This window comes from Mangifera indica, chromosome 1 (assembly GCF_011075055.1).
Source record: "Mangifera indica cultivar Alphonso chromosome 1, CATAS_Mindica_2.1, whole genome shotgun sequence".
NCBI classification, from domain to species: Eukaryota; Viridiplantae; Streptophyta; class Magnoliopsida; order Sapindales; family Anacardiaceae; genus Mangifera; species Mangifera indica.
Window position 1 is genome coordinate 8,770,951 of NC_058137.1, and position 15,274 is coordinate 8,786,224.

Here is a 15,274-nt window from a genome sequence, read left to right on the forward strand (position 1 = left end):
TAAAACTTGGTTGAGAAATAATCTTTTAGCCTTAATATAATTATATAATTCTCAAATTAGGTGTTTGTAATTTTTGACATTCGAATGTCTATCTAGAGAATTTTAATTGAATTTTCGTGTCTTTGTTGTTTACAGTGGTAATAAATCATATATCAATTTCAATAAACGTGATTTGAATTAACAATAGATTACAAGAGTCTACGTCAAGAGAGTGAATTTAATTATTAATATTTTGAAAAAAACAATGAAATGTGAATTTTGTATGCTTGGGTTAGGCAGCGATAGAAAATTTACGAAATTAAAGGAGAGGAGCCTCCATATTTCCTTTATACATAAAGTAGACCTGACAAAATTTGAAACAATTTGTTAACCTAATATGATATGATGTAAAAAAAATTAGGTTAGAGTTATGATTTTTTATACTAAAAGTAGTTGGATTGGGTTTGAATAGACCTTTCAAAAAATTTGATCGGGTTCAGGTTGACACAAAGCCAATTAAAATTAACCTAAAAATGTTAAATAAATATTGCATAACATTATAACAATAAGAAACTTCAATATTCTTTTTTTTTCATTAGATAGAAATACTTTCAATCCACATAATCTATATTTTATAATTTGAATAGACAAAGAAACCAATACTGCATCATCAAACACCAAATCTACATCACCCAAATATACTCATTTGAATTTATTATGTTTGGTGTGTCATATTTATATATCTATTAATGGTTTTAATATTTATGACAATCACATTTATCATATGAATTGTAAATTAATTTTCTTAAATATTTGACAAGTAGTTATTTATATCGTTAGTTATTAATTACATTATTTTAAAGTTGAAGTTGTACACTTATTTGGATTTTTTATCATGATATTATGTTTTTTTTACCTATACAATTGATCGTATAAAGAGAGAGTAAAAAATTATTAATATTAACTTAAAATAAAACAATTTTGTGTAGATAAAATATTGTTTCATGTCAAAATGTCTCTTTGTGTTTTATTTTGTAACAAATTGTATTATTTATTTACATTTAACAAAGTTTTTTTTTTTATAATAAATTATATTATTATATATTGTGTTTTGAAACAACTTTATCTATTATATAGTTTCAGTTAATTCAGATGGGATAAAATCAATATGAAAATATTTCGATTCGATTTAAAGTTGATAAATTTTAATATAATTTTATTTTGGATCGAATAAGGTCTTTGACATAAAATCTGAATTAATATGGTATAAATACAATTTGATAATATGAACCGTCAAGTCTAACATAAAACAACTAATTTAAGGAAATGATCAATTATAAAAAAAGTTAAATATAGGTAGGTTTTGAAGTGAAATAATTATAATCCAAAATGGGAAAAATAAATAATCATAGAGAATGTTAGAAAATAATTCATAATCGTTTTATTGATATAATAAAAAGATATTAAAAATGAAATAAAATTATATATACAAACAAATTTTACTAATTTAAAAAACCCCCTCCTAATTATTAATTGGAAATTATAAATAAAGAAATTATCAAACTTTTGGCACCTGGTTTTTGTATCAGTTTTGAGCTGTTGGTTTTATAGCAAATTACAAGGGGCGTTTCGAATCCAAAAATCCCTCAAAGTTTCGTCATATGCCAATTTTCTTTCGCAACTGATTTATGTCCCTTTTAATGGCTTAATCCTCCTTAAGAATATGGGTTTAAGATCCAAAACCGTATTAATATTCCATTAGGAAAAAAAAAACCTTTTACAACTCAATTATTCATCTAATAAAATCTGAGCAAGAAAGACTCTCGAGGCCTTTCCTAAAATAATAATTAATCTTACGCTAATATTTAGAATACACGGATAATTTAGGCCAAAAAAGAAAAAAAAAATAGTAAAAAAACCCGGAATATCACTTCACAAATACTTCCTATGGTAAGAATCAAATTTCTCACCGATCCAAATAATGTTAAAATTAAATCTCCTATACACAAGTGTCTTGATATTACCGCAATAAACCCAAGATTAGGAAAGAATTTTAATCTACTTTAGCCCAGGAATGTTGGCCACGTGTTGGAATTGGTTGGTTTCACTGTTGAAACTCACTACTGTTGTGACCACAATAAGGAGAAGACAACTCAGATACGGAGCCACCATGGGCCAAATAAGAAAAGAGAGCACGGCCATGGAGCCATAACCAGGCCAAGCCACACAACCACATGGCCTCTAGGATTTCGAAAGTGGGTCCCACTTTCAGGACCCCACTTAGGAGCTTGAAGACGGGGCCGCACATAAATTTCTCTTGTCCGTTTGTGTCTGGTTGTAACTATAAATCGACCATTCGGGTTATGTCTCTCTCCAACACAGACTCTCTTCTCTCTCTTTTAAGCTTCAAAATCTCCCTGTCAAACTTTCATTTTCTTGCCATTTCACTCCCTGTTTTCTCCCTCCTTTTAAGATAGCACTCCGTTTCTGCAAACTCTTCCCTCTCCTTTTGTTAATTTCCTCAAATGGGTAAGCTTCAGTTTTTGTTATACTGTAAGATTATTTTAGAATTATGTGATAGTAATATAGTTGTTTGTGTGGCTGTTTGCAGTGAGTTTCTTTGAAAAAAGACAAAAGATGGCCAACAAGAATGCTTTGATTCCCGGTGAAACAATCAACATGATAACTGCAGCTGCAGCGCAGAAGCCGCCAGTGGTGCCCGGCAGCGGTGGACACGTTTCTTTCCAGAAGAAAAAACTGTTGAAAAACCTCGAAATCAATGGCGGCGCCAGGCTTAATTCTTGGGTTGACTCAATGAGATCCTCTTCTCCCACCCATCATTCTCTTACGAACGACCCAAGTTCTTGGATTGTAAGAAAGCCAAATCAATAAATAAACTAACAAATATATAAATAAGCTTTTTCGGAAAATGATTATGATGATGAGTTTGGTTTTGGAACTTTCAGCTTCACCATCCCTCAGCTCTGGAGATGTTTGAGCAGATAATTGATGCCTCAAAAGGGAAACAAATAGTGATGTTTTTGGACTATGATGGGACTCTTTCACCCATAGTTGAGGACCCAGATCGAGCTTTCATGTCGAAGAAGGTTAATTAATTTATTTCTTCCTTGAATTTTTAATTATATAATTAACAAAAACAAAATAAAAACCAAAGCACTCCTCCTGTTGCCAGAAAACACTTTGTTTCCTCTGATGTTGAGTTCTTCTTATTCTTCTTTGTTCCAGATGAGAAAGACGGTGAGAAAGCTCGCCAGATGTTTCCCCACTGCCATAGTGAGTGGAAGGTGCCGAGACAAGGTACATTTATATATATTTTAAGGCTTCAAAAGGATCAAATTTTATTCAGATTTTTTATTAGAAATTAATTAATCTTCTGGCTCATCTTCCTCATCAGGTTTATAAATTTGTGAAATTGGCCGAGCTCTATTATGCTGGCAGCCATGGCATGGACATTAAAGGTCCAGAAAAAGGTTCTAAGTACAAGAAGGTAAGCTTCTTTTAAAATATATTCTTTTATTTCTTTTATTTAATAAAATCAATCCTCCGCCATACCAGAATTTTACTTATTCATTTATTTATCAATTTTTGGGTTTATCAGAACAGTGAAGCTGTTCTCTATCAACCCGCCAGTGAATTTCTCCCCATGATTGATGAGGTGATACTTCGTCACTTTCACAATAATTATATTAATAAAAATATATTATTTATTTATTTACTTATTTTAAAAAATAAATATTATTTCAGGTTTACAAGCTATTAGTTGAAAAAACGAAATCGACAGAAGGAGCAAAAGTTGAGCACAATAAATTCTGTGTTTCGGTACACTTTCGTTGTGTTGATGAAACGGTATATAAATTTATTATATATATGTTTTATTTTTATTATTTAGTAATAAAATAGATATTTAATCATAGTTACATATTTTTATGAATATTTCTATATTTGAATTTATCAGCAATGGAATGAATTGGCCCAACAAGTTAAGGGAGTGTTGAAGGAGTATCCAAAACTGAGACTAACCCAAGGGAGAAAGGTGTGTAATTTTGCATTCTATTATTGGTTATGATGATTTTATAAAAAAAAAAATACATTGAATTAATTTAATTTCAGCATGTGGATGTAAAAGAGAGATGTCTCAATTTCAGTGTAATTTTTTTTTGGTATATTCAGGTATTAGAAATTCGTCCTAGTATTAAATGGGACAAGGGGAAAGCTCTCGAATTTTTGCTTGAATCACTCGGTAATTTAATTTTTATTATCAATTTTTTCCCTGTTATATAAAAATTAAATAAATATTTTGGCATTATAATAATTAATTAAAATTTGTTTTTCTTTGTAGGTTTCACCAATTGCACAGATGTCTTCCCTGTTTATATTGGAGATGATCGAACAGACGAAGATGCATTCAAGGTATCCAGTGTTGAACATTAAATTGATTATAATTAATTAATTAAGATTCCTTTATTTATGTTAATTTTTATTTTATCTTTGGTTAATGTTGATTAGATTTTAAGAGACAGAGGGCTAGGTTTTGGAATTCTTGTCTCAAAATTTCCAAAGGATACAAGCGCTTCTTATTCTTTACAGGAGCCCGACGAGGCAAGTTTCAATTTCATGCAATTATTTATTTTTTTCTAATAAATATCACTGTTTATCGTTTTATTTTTGCATGCATGAACATGTAGAGTGATTATTTTCCTGTACATATTTATAATTATTTCTGTTAATTTCTTATAGGTTATGGATTTTTTGGGAAGGTTGATTGAGTGGAAGCAGTCAAGCAACATAAGTGAGGGTAAAGTTCAAGAAATTAATGTAATTAAGGGCTAGAAAATCCGAAAATTATTTATAAATAAATATATAATTATAAAAAATCGAATTCTTACACCTTTTGAAGAAATATTATTGTTTACAAAGGGGTTAAGATGATCGATGCAATTATGTAATTTCTTGTTCAGAAAATATATGAAAACATGAACAAGAAAGAGGAAATTAGTTCAATATTATTATAAATGAATTATGTCTTTTTTTTTTTCACGGCTTGAAGGCCTTGTGCATCTTGAAACTAGTTATGTACAAGGAGAAATTATAAATTATCATAATAAGTTTGAAATTAAAATGACTCCCTTTACTACTTTTTACGTGGCTTGCACTCTTGGAAATTATTATAAATTCTTCTCACAATGGAAGCAAAATTGTTCTTGTTCAACTATATATAATTATAAATATAAATAAATAATTATATGCATACCAGATACTTGCAAAAAAAAAAAATTAATGAATGCATGCTTGAACATTTTTTGTGATTCTATAAAGGACAAAGGAAAACTTTCTATGAATTATAATTTAAGGTTTTGATTATTAATTAAAATGTTTCCATAAAAAAATCATAATTCAATTTTGAATAAAGTTTAACATATTTTAAGGTTGATAAGATTCTCCCAAAGGTTATGGAATGATAATTAAGTGATGAGTGAATTACATTTTCCATGGGCTAAAAACACTTTATCATCCCTTGAAATCTAACACTCAACAAAAGAAGAGGTTGAAAGGACGAATTTGCCAATTTTTGTATTCTATTTATAACATTTCTATCTTTTGAAACTCTCTATTTTTATCCAAATTAATAGGAATAAAAATAATTCTACAATCAACCCAATATTAAACACTTATTATGCCTTCTGGATGTGTAAACAAAGCTCAGTTTGACAACACCATCGCCACCACCGCGGTAGAATAAGAACCCAAGTGCAGTTTTATGTCAAGCCTTCAAAATAAGATAGGTGTTAAAACAACATTTTTTGATGAATGTACCCCTTCCTTTTATTCTTTTTACAAAAAGGTTAATAACAAGAAAACACTCTTCCTATTGTGTGTTCTGTCTATACAAAGGAAGAACAACATACGAACATATATGGATTGGGTTCGAGATCTGACAATATCATATCAAATCAAACTTTGAATTATTTAGTTTAATAATATTGAATTCAATTATTATATCCTAAATTTACCTATTCAACTAAATGAGTAGTCTCCAAGTAAAAAGAACAAAAAATACATATAAACATACGCATTTGTTGTTTATAAATTCTTTTTGGCAATAGAATATTCTTCATCACCATCGTTATTCTCTCGTCAAACTATTTTTTTGATATTCTAGACGTCCACAGAATTGGAATTGGAGAAGGATTCAGACAGAAGGTCCAGTGAGCGTCACTGAAATATCAAATGGAAGAGTATAGGCTTCAGAAGTAGGTTAGGGAGCTTGCATGGCATAATGTCTCCCTATGGAGGAAACTATCTTCTTTAAAAGAGAGGGAAACAGAAAGCAGCAAAATGATAACCCGTTCAATACAAGAATTCATTAATTTAGTGAAGAAAAACGGGATCTAAGAGAAAGTCTCTTTCTGAGTTGTGAGAGAAGAATAAAACATTAGAAGAATATCTGGACTGCATTAAAAGGAATTTTGAAGATAAAGAGCTAGAGTGCAAGGAATTGCAAAATCTCTTCACTCAGATTGTTGAGAACAGAGAGAAAGAAATAAAGGACAACCGAGGGAAAGAAAAAAAAGGAACGAGAAAGAAGAATTAAGGGATAATATGATAGCGAAATTTTTGTTAAAGGTTTTAGCTTTTAGATGTGAAAGTGTGAATTATTCATTTAAGAGATGGGAAATGCTTTTTGAGTTATTAATTAGAAGCGAATTGTGGAATCTAGCTTTACGAATATAATCATGGTTATTTAGATTTGTAAGAATATTCCAATGGCATATTAATTAATAACAAAACTATTCATATATGTTTTTGATATCCAATTTGATAACATAAATAATATGTTATCATGTGCTTATATAATTTTAAATTAAAAAAATAATATCAAATCACATAATAACACATCATCTATATATTAAATATATAAATATATAATATTGTTTATCAATTAATTACAAGCTTTCAACTCATTATTTACTCAATTAACTACTTTTACTCAGGCTTTTAATTAGTGCTGATTAGTAATCAAAATGAAGCAAAATTTTTTTAAAAAAATCGCATTATTTTATTTCATTGAATTATTTTATTTGGAAAAAGTTAACATCATCTTTACCAAAATTGATTTCAAGCATTATTGAATAAAATTAATATTTCATTTATTGATTTATTTAGAATGAATTACCGTCTAGAAAAATGGACAAAAAATCTTAGTTGAGAAAAGTATATGCCTTTTCATTACCAAAATAATTGATCATGATGATAATAAAACTAATTATAATGTCAATTCTGTATTAGGTAAAACATGTTTCACGCAATTGACTTACAGCAAATCAAAAAGCATTTCCTTTTTCTAGTTATATTTACCATCAAACTCCACTATTCTAACTAAAATGAGGGATGCCAATAGATTGGAGGGGACCCTAATACCCCAATGTCATTCTCTTCTTAGTAGGAAAAATCTTTTCCCGTGCTAATATGTTATCCTTGATATATAAATGATTGAGAATCTTTGTCATTGATATAGAAAAGATCGAAAATTCTTGTCACTGATATATAGATAACGAGAAATCCTTGTTCCTAATTTGTGAAAAAAATTTCCTTTCCATTCATTTTTTGTCATTGCAAGAAAAACAATAGAACATATATTAAGTGTTTGGAAAAATTCTAATAATTCAAAATTTTTGAGGGCAATTCAATATTTACAGTTTAGGGGTATATATGGGAGAGGATGGAGTCATGAACGGGATGAGATGAGGATATATGTATTCTTGTCCCTTGCCCCATTTTTGATTGTGAAGATTTTAATAATTTCCATTTTGATTCCTGTCAAATAATCCCTTTTTTGATCTAGAGAGATGAATTGGAAACTTGATTTAGAAGGAAGAATTGCTATCTCTAGATTTTATAATGACTTCAAGCAATGACTTGTTCTATGTATACACACACATTATTAAACTTCAAATGTAGAAGGCTAACAAAGAGATTCACAATTTTAGTAAGATCATTATAAGAAATAACCTGCTTGACAATCCTTTGGGGCACAAAATTAAAAAAAAAATGTGGAGTTTTTCAAAACAAAAATATCATCATAAAAACTGATTAAAACTAATAAAATTTTATCAAATATAATTTAAAAAAAAAGATAATCAATGCTACTTTTAAGATAAAGATAATATATATCATGATCAGAACTATTAATTTAAGATTGGATTATTGGAGATAATTAGGTTGATGTGGCGACCCCATACCATATGTTGAAGCCAGGTTTCTCTTTTTATTTTAACGTGTTTCTAATGCTGAGTCAAAAGTATAATTTTTGAGGTAGATATTTAAACAGATGGCAAACCTTTCTTCGGTTAGTTGTTCCCTTTTAGGTTATGGGGATCAATTATATATAGTAAATATAAGTTAATTATACTTTTTTGAAAATTTTTAAAAAAGAAAAACTCTTCAATTATTGATCAAAGATGACTGATTAATTACTTAAATTGATAATCCAAATGCTTGTCTCATGGTAGCTGCTTCCTTTTAAACATACCAGGGATGTACATACAACCTTTTTACAGACAAGAATTTTTATAACTTAATTTTAAGTCTTAAATCTAAACCGCATTATAATATGAAAAATGAGTTGTCACTATAATAAGACATAGGAAAAAGTTATTTTAAGATTTGATCTCACATTATTTGAATTGGCTAGATAATTATTTTATATTTTCTACATGCCTCTAAAGCTGTATCAAGCTATCAACCAACGAAAACCAATAAATATATGTCATTGTCATTTAAAGAGTATTTTGATTAATAAAAAAATAGATACCATTTATGGGAGTACTTGTTCAAGCTTTACAAATAACATATTAAAATTAAAATTAAAATTTTCACTTATATGATGTAATGATAGAATCGATCTATCATTAAATTTAAATTTTTATCTGTTTAATGTAACAGCTTAACCTTGAAAAAATAATTTGAACATAAATATAATTCAATCTCTACCTATTTATTACTTTTACTTTTGATTTTATTTTTTTATATTTGATTTTATGCATTTTTGTTGTTATTATAACATTTTGAAACGGGAGCTAGAGAAGTGCTTGGAAGGATGCACTTTTTGGTTAGGTTATTGAAAGGGAAACCCACAGCTAACAGGTAAGAGAATCTAAAAGAGAAAAAAATTGGTTGAAAGAGGAGTTGGAATCCACTTAAAAGAGTATTTTGATGTGAAGAAAACACATGGATTATTGCATAGGACACTAACATGCCTCCAAGCTTTCACAGCCTCGGCTCTCTCTTTGGACGTGGAAAGATGAAGTCCACTACATTTCAAATCCTTTCTATCATTGGTGCCTTAGCTCAATTAAAATAACTTTTTAACTATCAACAATTATTGCTACCGAACTAACATACATTTTTACTACTGCTAATGCCACCAACTCTCCATCCCCATATCACTTATATTATATCATTTGAAAAAACCAATTCTACAATAAATTTCCATAATTCACTATAAACATTTAATAATATACGAGATTTTGAATTCCTCTTATTTCCATCAATCCAGTCCTCATAAATATTATAAAATTTTGTATAGTATATTCTCGTTTCTTATCAAAAGTTTTAAACAACTTCTACATATATATCTAGATAATTCTCCCTAAATAGTTGATGATAGGATATTTTAAATAAAACATTTACTTTAGACTTACTTCTATCACTAATAAGCATTTTTCTGTACACCAATACTTGAATTCTAGACTTCATTTTCACTAATACAGTTTTTATTGCTAATGTTGGAAAATATGCCAACAAAAAGTACACTAGACCGTGAGTATGATTCAGTGAAAGGTGATTGTAAACAGTTACAAAAGTTGTAAAATGATGACCATAATGTTGTTTTTAAGGTGGTTCGACCTCTATATAGTATCTTACTTCCAACGTTATGTTATACATTGTTTAAGTTTACAATTCGACAGTGTAACAAAATGAATGTTAAAAATACCCTCCCTTAGCCTATAATCCTTTATTTATAGAATAACAGGAAATGTTATATTTGTAACTACATAAGTGACTGCTAGAATCCTGTTGCTATGGTAACTGAAGGATCGAGTGTTCTTGATTTGTTGCCATCCTCTGTCGCATGGCCTTTGATCATTGTGCACTGCTTAAGGCCTCAAAATAGGAGCTAGAGGCATGGTCTCACATCATAACATTTTTACCAATGTCTAGTTTGAGCCTATTTATGAATATCTCCATCTTGTCCTTATCTATACTAGCAACTCCTGGGACATATTTAGTTTTGGTGTTGAGTCTGGTGGAGAACTCTTTAATTTTCATATTGTCTTTTCTCATATTAATGAAGTCATGGGCTTGAACATATAAAATATCAATTGACAAGCACTTTTTCTCAAATGCTCTTTTGAAGTCATCCAGTGTCATATTTATAGCTCACCAAGTCCCACATAACATCCACCATCATACCTTAGCATCTCCCTTAAGTGGAAAGCTAGCATATCATATTCTGTTTTGGTCAATCATCTCAGATATCTCTATGACATTCTTTATTACCTTTAACTACTTTTCGACTAGCACTGATCTAGTACCTAAGCCACCTCTAAACTTGAAAATGTTTGTTTGCCAGCCAAACTATAAATAGGGTGTAGCTGACCTCTTCTACTACTCATAAATGTTACTCTCTCCATATCCCTACCTACCTTGTCCTACTAGGTTGACTAATGCACTATTAGTGATTACTCAAATATTGGGGGAACCTCGACCAATTGCCTAATAATTTTAGATGCTTCTTGGTTCTCTTAAAGAACCTCTTGTACTATCTGCTTGAGCATTAAACTGTCTATCTCTAATACTATTATCACATCAGAAGCTTGTCCCTAAGCCTCAACTTGGCTCCTCTTCTAGGTAGGGCCATCCTTTAACACCCACAGGTATATTTCGAGAGCACAATAGTCTTTATTTATAAGTATATATGATGTAAACATGATTAAATGTGATTTCTAAGTCAAAGTCATATAAGGCATGTTCATTGCATTTTTAGGGATTTTTATTCTTAGCTTAATCATACAAACTTACCATAGAGAGAGAAGGATTTTGGAGATTGATCATCCGATTTCTGTGAAGTAGCTTTGGGGATCATTTTTCGTTGGTGTGGTGAGAGGGAAAGAAGGGAGAAGAAGACTCGCTTGTGTTTTTGCTTGCTATGAATAGAGGTAAGTACAATTTCATACTCTCTTGATTTAAGCATGAATGTTTGATGAATAAAAATGTCTACCCATGTTGATGAGATTGTTTATATGCTTGTGATGATGAGAACATAATATGAGATAGATTAGCTTTTATGTTAAGAAAATGTATGAGTTGATATGTATGATTTATTACATAAAAATTGCAATGATAATTATGTTATAGTTGAGATGGTCTCCTGATGAATGGAATATAGATATGGTATATTAAAGGTATAATAACATAGAATAGCTAGGTTTGATGTGAGTTAATTTCCCATATTATGATTAATAGTTTGAGTTTTAATGCTATGTGTTATTCTTTATGATCTCTAGATTTTAGGTTGAGTTAATTTCCCATATTATGATTACACACGCCTATATGCACGAACTCTAGATTTTAGGTTGAGTTTTCTAATGATCCAATAATCGTTGAATGTCGTTGACAAGTTAGGGGTTAACTAGGACATGTGGACTTCTTATGTATAGTCTTAGCATGACTATGTGTAAGGGAGTAATGTCCAAAATACCTCTATAAAGTAACGAGGTTGAGATGAGTTTAAAAAGGAAAGTAAATAAATAACTGAAGGAGCACACACTTGTGTTAGTCAAGATACATGCTTGTGTGTCTATAAATAGTAGCACACGAGGAGAAGCCATGAGAAGGTAACAATGTGTAGTAAAGTAAAGAGACACACCCTCGTGTGTCGAGTTATACACACTTGTATAAATAAGGTAGAAAAAAGAAAAAAGTAAGAGAACTAGGCTAAAGATTTATGGGGCGTCTTGAGTAATAGTACAGAGATCCTGGGTACATAGTAGTACTTTACATGCCTAAGAGTTAAGTTATAGAGTGACATGAGATATATTGTTAGGCATAGTTAGTAAATACATGTATTATTCGCGTTCTCGTATTATTCGCATATTAAACACATTCAAAAGAATTTTTGAACCCAAAACGTATTAAAAACATATTTTATGTCCTTCTCGTATTAAACGCAAATTATACCCCACATTCTGCGTTTATCATATTTTTTAATTTTTAGCTAAACTTAAAGTACAAAATTATTTTTTTTATTTTTAGTTATTTATAAAAATGCCATTGTCATTTAAAAAAAACCTAACAACATTTCTTTCTTAATTCCCAACCCTAATTTTGCATTTTTCTCACTTGTGGCCTATATAAAGATTCACTCTAATCTAAAATTTGAAATACAAGCTTATTACTTTGTTTTGTTTGTTTTTCTTAATTGACTAGTATGTTACTTATTGTATAAAGAATTTTGATTATGTATTACATTATATTAGGTTTAATAGTTAATTAAATACTTTACATTTGAATTATTATATTGATTTTCAAAAGGAGATTTGTGAAAAGTATTAAAATTATTATGATATTGTTGTATTTTCAGAAACGTATTATTGATTATGTGCTTTATTAAACTTGTATATACGCGTTTTGTATTTTTCCTATATGCAAATTTTAAGGGCATTTTTTTACAAATGTATTTTTCATTATTCATCGTATTATACTTGTATAATTCACGTACCTTTTTTTCTATTCCCATATTTACTAATTAGTTTATTAGGTGGAAGTGAGAGCAAGCTAAGTAAAGTAAAGGCTCGAGATGCATGCATTCAAGGGAAAACAATGAGTACACATTCACTACACCACCTATAGTAGGACACGTTCATAGTAGGACAACAAACCCATAATAGATACTTGCTCGCAATAGAGTTCAGTTGAGATACAGTTTGGTGTAGTTAAATAGAGAGATAGTTCACATGGCCAATATGTCAAATTTTTGTATTCAATTCAAATTGATCGATCTAGTATAAAGTTATAGTTACAAGTTCTAAATTCATATGCTTCCACCAAATCTAGTTGGTTTACATTAGATAAAAATCTGAGGGAATGGTTTCTTAATGACAGAAAAGGATATAGTTTGACCCCAGTATTATGATATATAGTCTAGACAGTCCTTAGAGTACGTTATAAGCATATAGACAGTATACAGGACCAACCATTATCCACAAAGGAGTTTAATGCCTACTCTGAATGATAAAGTTAACATAGGTCAAGACTAAAGGCATTTTGGAGATTTCAATAAAAGTTATTAGTAGAGTCTCTTACTTATTGAATGTTTTATTACTCATTTCTCTACTTTTAGCATTTATCCTATTTAGATTTTATTTTTGTATCAAACTATACATGCTATGTTTTTCAGTTTACATGTTATGACTTAACATCTTTTGAATGCTTTTGGTTTACTTTGACAAGGGTATTTTAATAATTTTATAAATTTTAATAAATAAGATTTTATTAACCTATTTAATGAATTATTGCTTATTTTAAATTAAATGCATGTTCAAAATAAACAATTTAGTGATGTCTTCCTCCAAATAGTAGTACTTCTAGAGGGGGTGTTACACTTCCTAAGTATCTCCAATAACCCTCCTAGATCTCTTCATCATGAAAACAATACACGAATTCAAGTAAATGTACTATTATATGAATGCAAGTTAAAGTATACTTACGATAATAAGTGTGCGGGAATGGTCAGCGTTGCATGAGGGGCTACTCTCCTAACTTTCTTATGTAATTCTCATATAAACTTAAACTTAATATACCTTTTTAGGTTCCAAAATCATGCTTTAATACCCTAAATGTAACATCCCTCTCAAGACACATACCTCTATATAGAATATGACCTCAAGAGACATGAATAATGTAAACTCTTCCTTAATTATAATAGAATTTAAAGCATAATAACAAATATACTCGAACATTCAATGCATGTAAAATGGTGTAACCAAAATACTTCAAATGCATAAATAATAATAATTATCCATCTATACAAAACAATCCAAAATCCAAAGGCTGCATAATCAAATACAATATCCATAAAGGAAATACATAAATGTCATAAAAATACAAAATGAAAAAATGCCCCTTTGCCTCATGTGATGACTTTGGTTGAATTATTGGCTCTCTTACATGTCTCTCTACTTATCTTTATCTATGAAACCATGTAAAATGACATATGAGTGAAAACACTAAGTAAGTAAGTGACTTTTGAACACCTTGTAGGATAACATATCTAAAAAACTATTGTGTTCCAGCATTGAGTCTCCATGTGGTTACTATTGAATGTGTTTCAACAGCCTTTTATGCCCATCCATCTCTTTTCAATACCTTCATGCCCTAACACATAGACAATGTCATTCTGGATGACCAAGTCCTAAGTTGAACTTGATATATCTAATGTTCTCATGAAAGCAATCATCATTCTAAATGTCTACTATTGATATGCCTCGCACACAAGACTAACTAGATTATCGAGCTAACTAGCTATGGTACCCTTATTACATTGAGAAACTAATCGCAATCCCTTCCTTACCATATATGCATAACTATAGGATTACCAATTGCATTACCAACCGGAGGTGGCCGTTACCATGGGTGCATATGTGATGTATTCTGCTGATCACGTGAGGACACTAATAGATGTCACTATCCCTTACATACACACTTGAACTGAACATAAATATCTAGCTAATGAGCTTTGGTGTCGACTGCAAAATGTATCTCATGGGTATCTATCTTTCATATAGTCCTATTGTTTCATATATATTGCTACTTATCCACACATTTGGTGGCTATCAATGTGCACACCACTTTCCTCAACTTTTCTTGTTATGACCCAAATCTATCTCGGTCATGATTCGTGTCATCTTCCATACAGACGGACATGTTTGATTAGCTAATTACCATAATCTTCCCTTCAATAGACCTTTCTAAATCTATCCATATTATAACACATAGCATAATAGTGAAACTATCCTTTTTCTTCTATATGAATAAATGTCACTAACCCTTGCTCATTGTTAGAGACGTCAATGGGCCGGGCCGACTCCAGCACGGCCCGTTGGGCTAATGGGCCGGGCCGGGCTTGAGGCCCAAACAGTAATGGGCCTTCGGGCCGGGCCGGCCCTTTGAAATATAAAGGCCCAAAGCCCGGCCCATGTACTAATGGGCTTTA

General features: G+C 30.2%; 1 protein-coding gene across 1 annotated transcript; it reads left to right on the top strand.

Annotated features, from left to right (window-relative positions):
- The first annotated feature begins 2,366 nt into the window (after positions 1 to 2,366).
- Positions 2,367 to 5,034, top strand: LOC123229130 (probable trehalose-phosphate phosphatase H). The gene is made up of 12 exons (XM_044654743.1): positions 2,367 to 2,508; positions 2,591 to 2,850; positions 2,946 to 3,086; positions 3,226 to 3,297; positions 3,395 to 3,487; positions 3,599 to 3,655; positions 3,745 to 3,846; positions 3,956 to 4,033; positions 4,171 to 4,240; positions 4,340 to 4,410; positions 4,507 to 4,599; positions 4,738 to 5,034. The coding sequence occupies exons 1-12, from the start codon at positions 2,505 to 2,507 to the stop codon at positions 4,828 to 4,830; spliced, it is 1,134 nt and encodes a 377-aa protein (XP_044510678.1). The 5' UTR covers positions 2,367 to 2,504; the 3' UTR covers positions 4,831 to 5,034.
- Positions 5,035 to 15,274: the final 10,240 nt, after the last annotated feature.

What these genes read in the sequence shown, in the direction of transcription:
- LOC123229130 (XM_044654743.1), top strand. An exon ending in GTGGAAGGTGCCGAGACAAG is followed by an intron (nt 3,298 to 3,394) that starts GTACATTTATAT and finishes CTTCCTCATCAG; the next exon opens with GTTTATAAATTTGTGAAATT. An exon ending in CAGACGAAGATGCATTCAAG is followed by an intron (nt 4,411 to 4,506) that starts GTATCCAGTGTT and finishes AATGTTGATTAG; the next exon opens with ATTTTAAGAGACAGAGGGCT.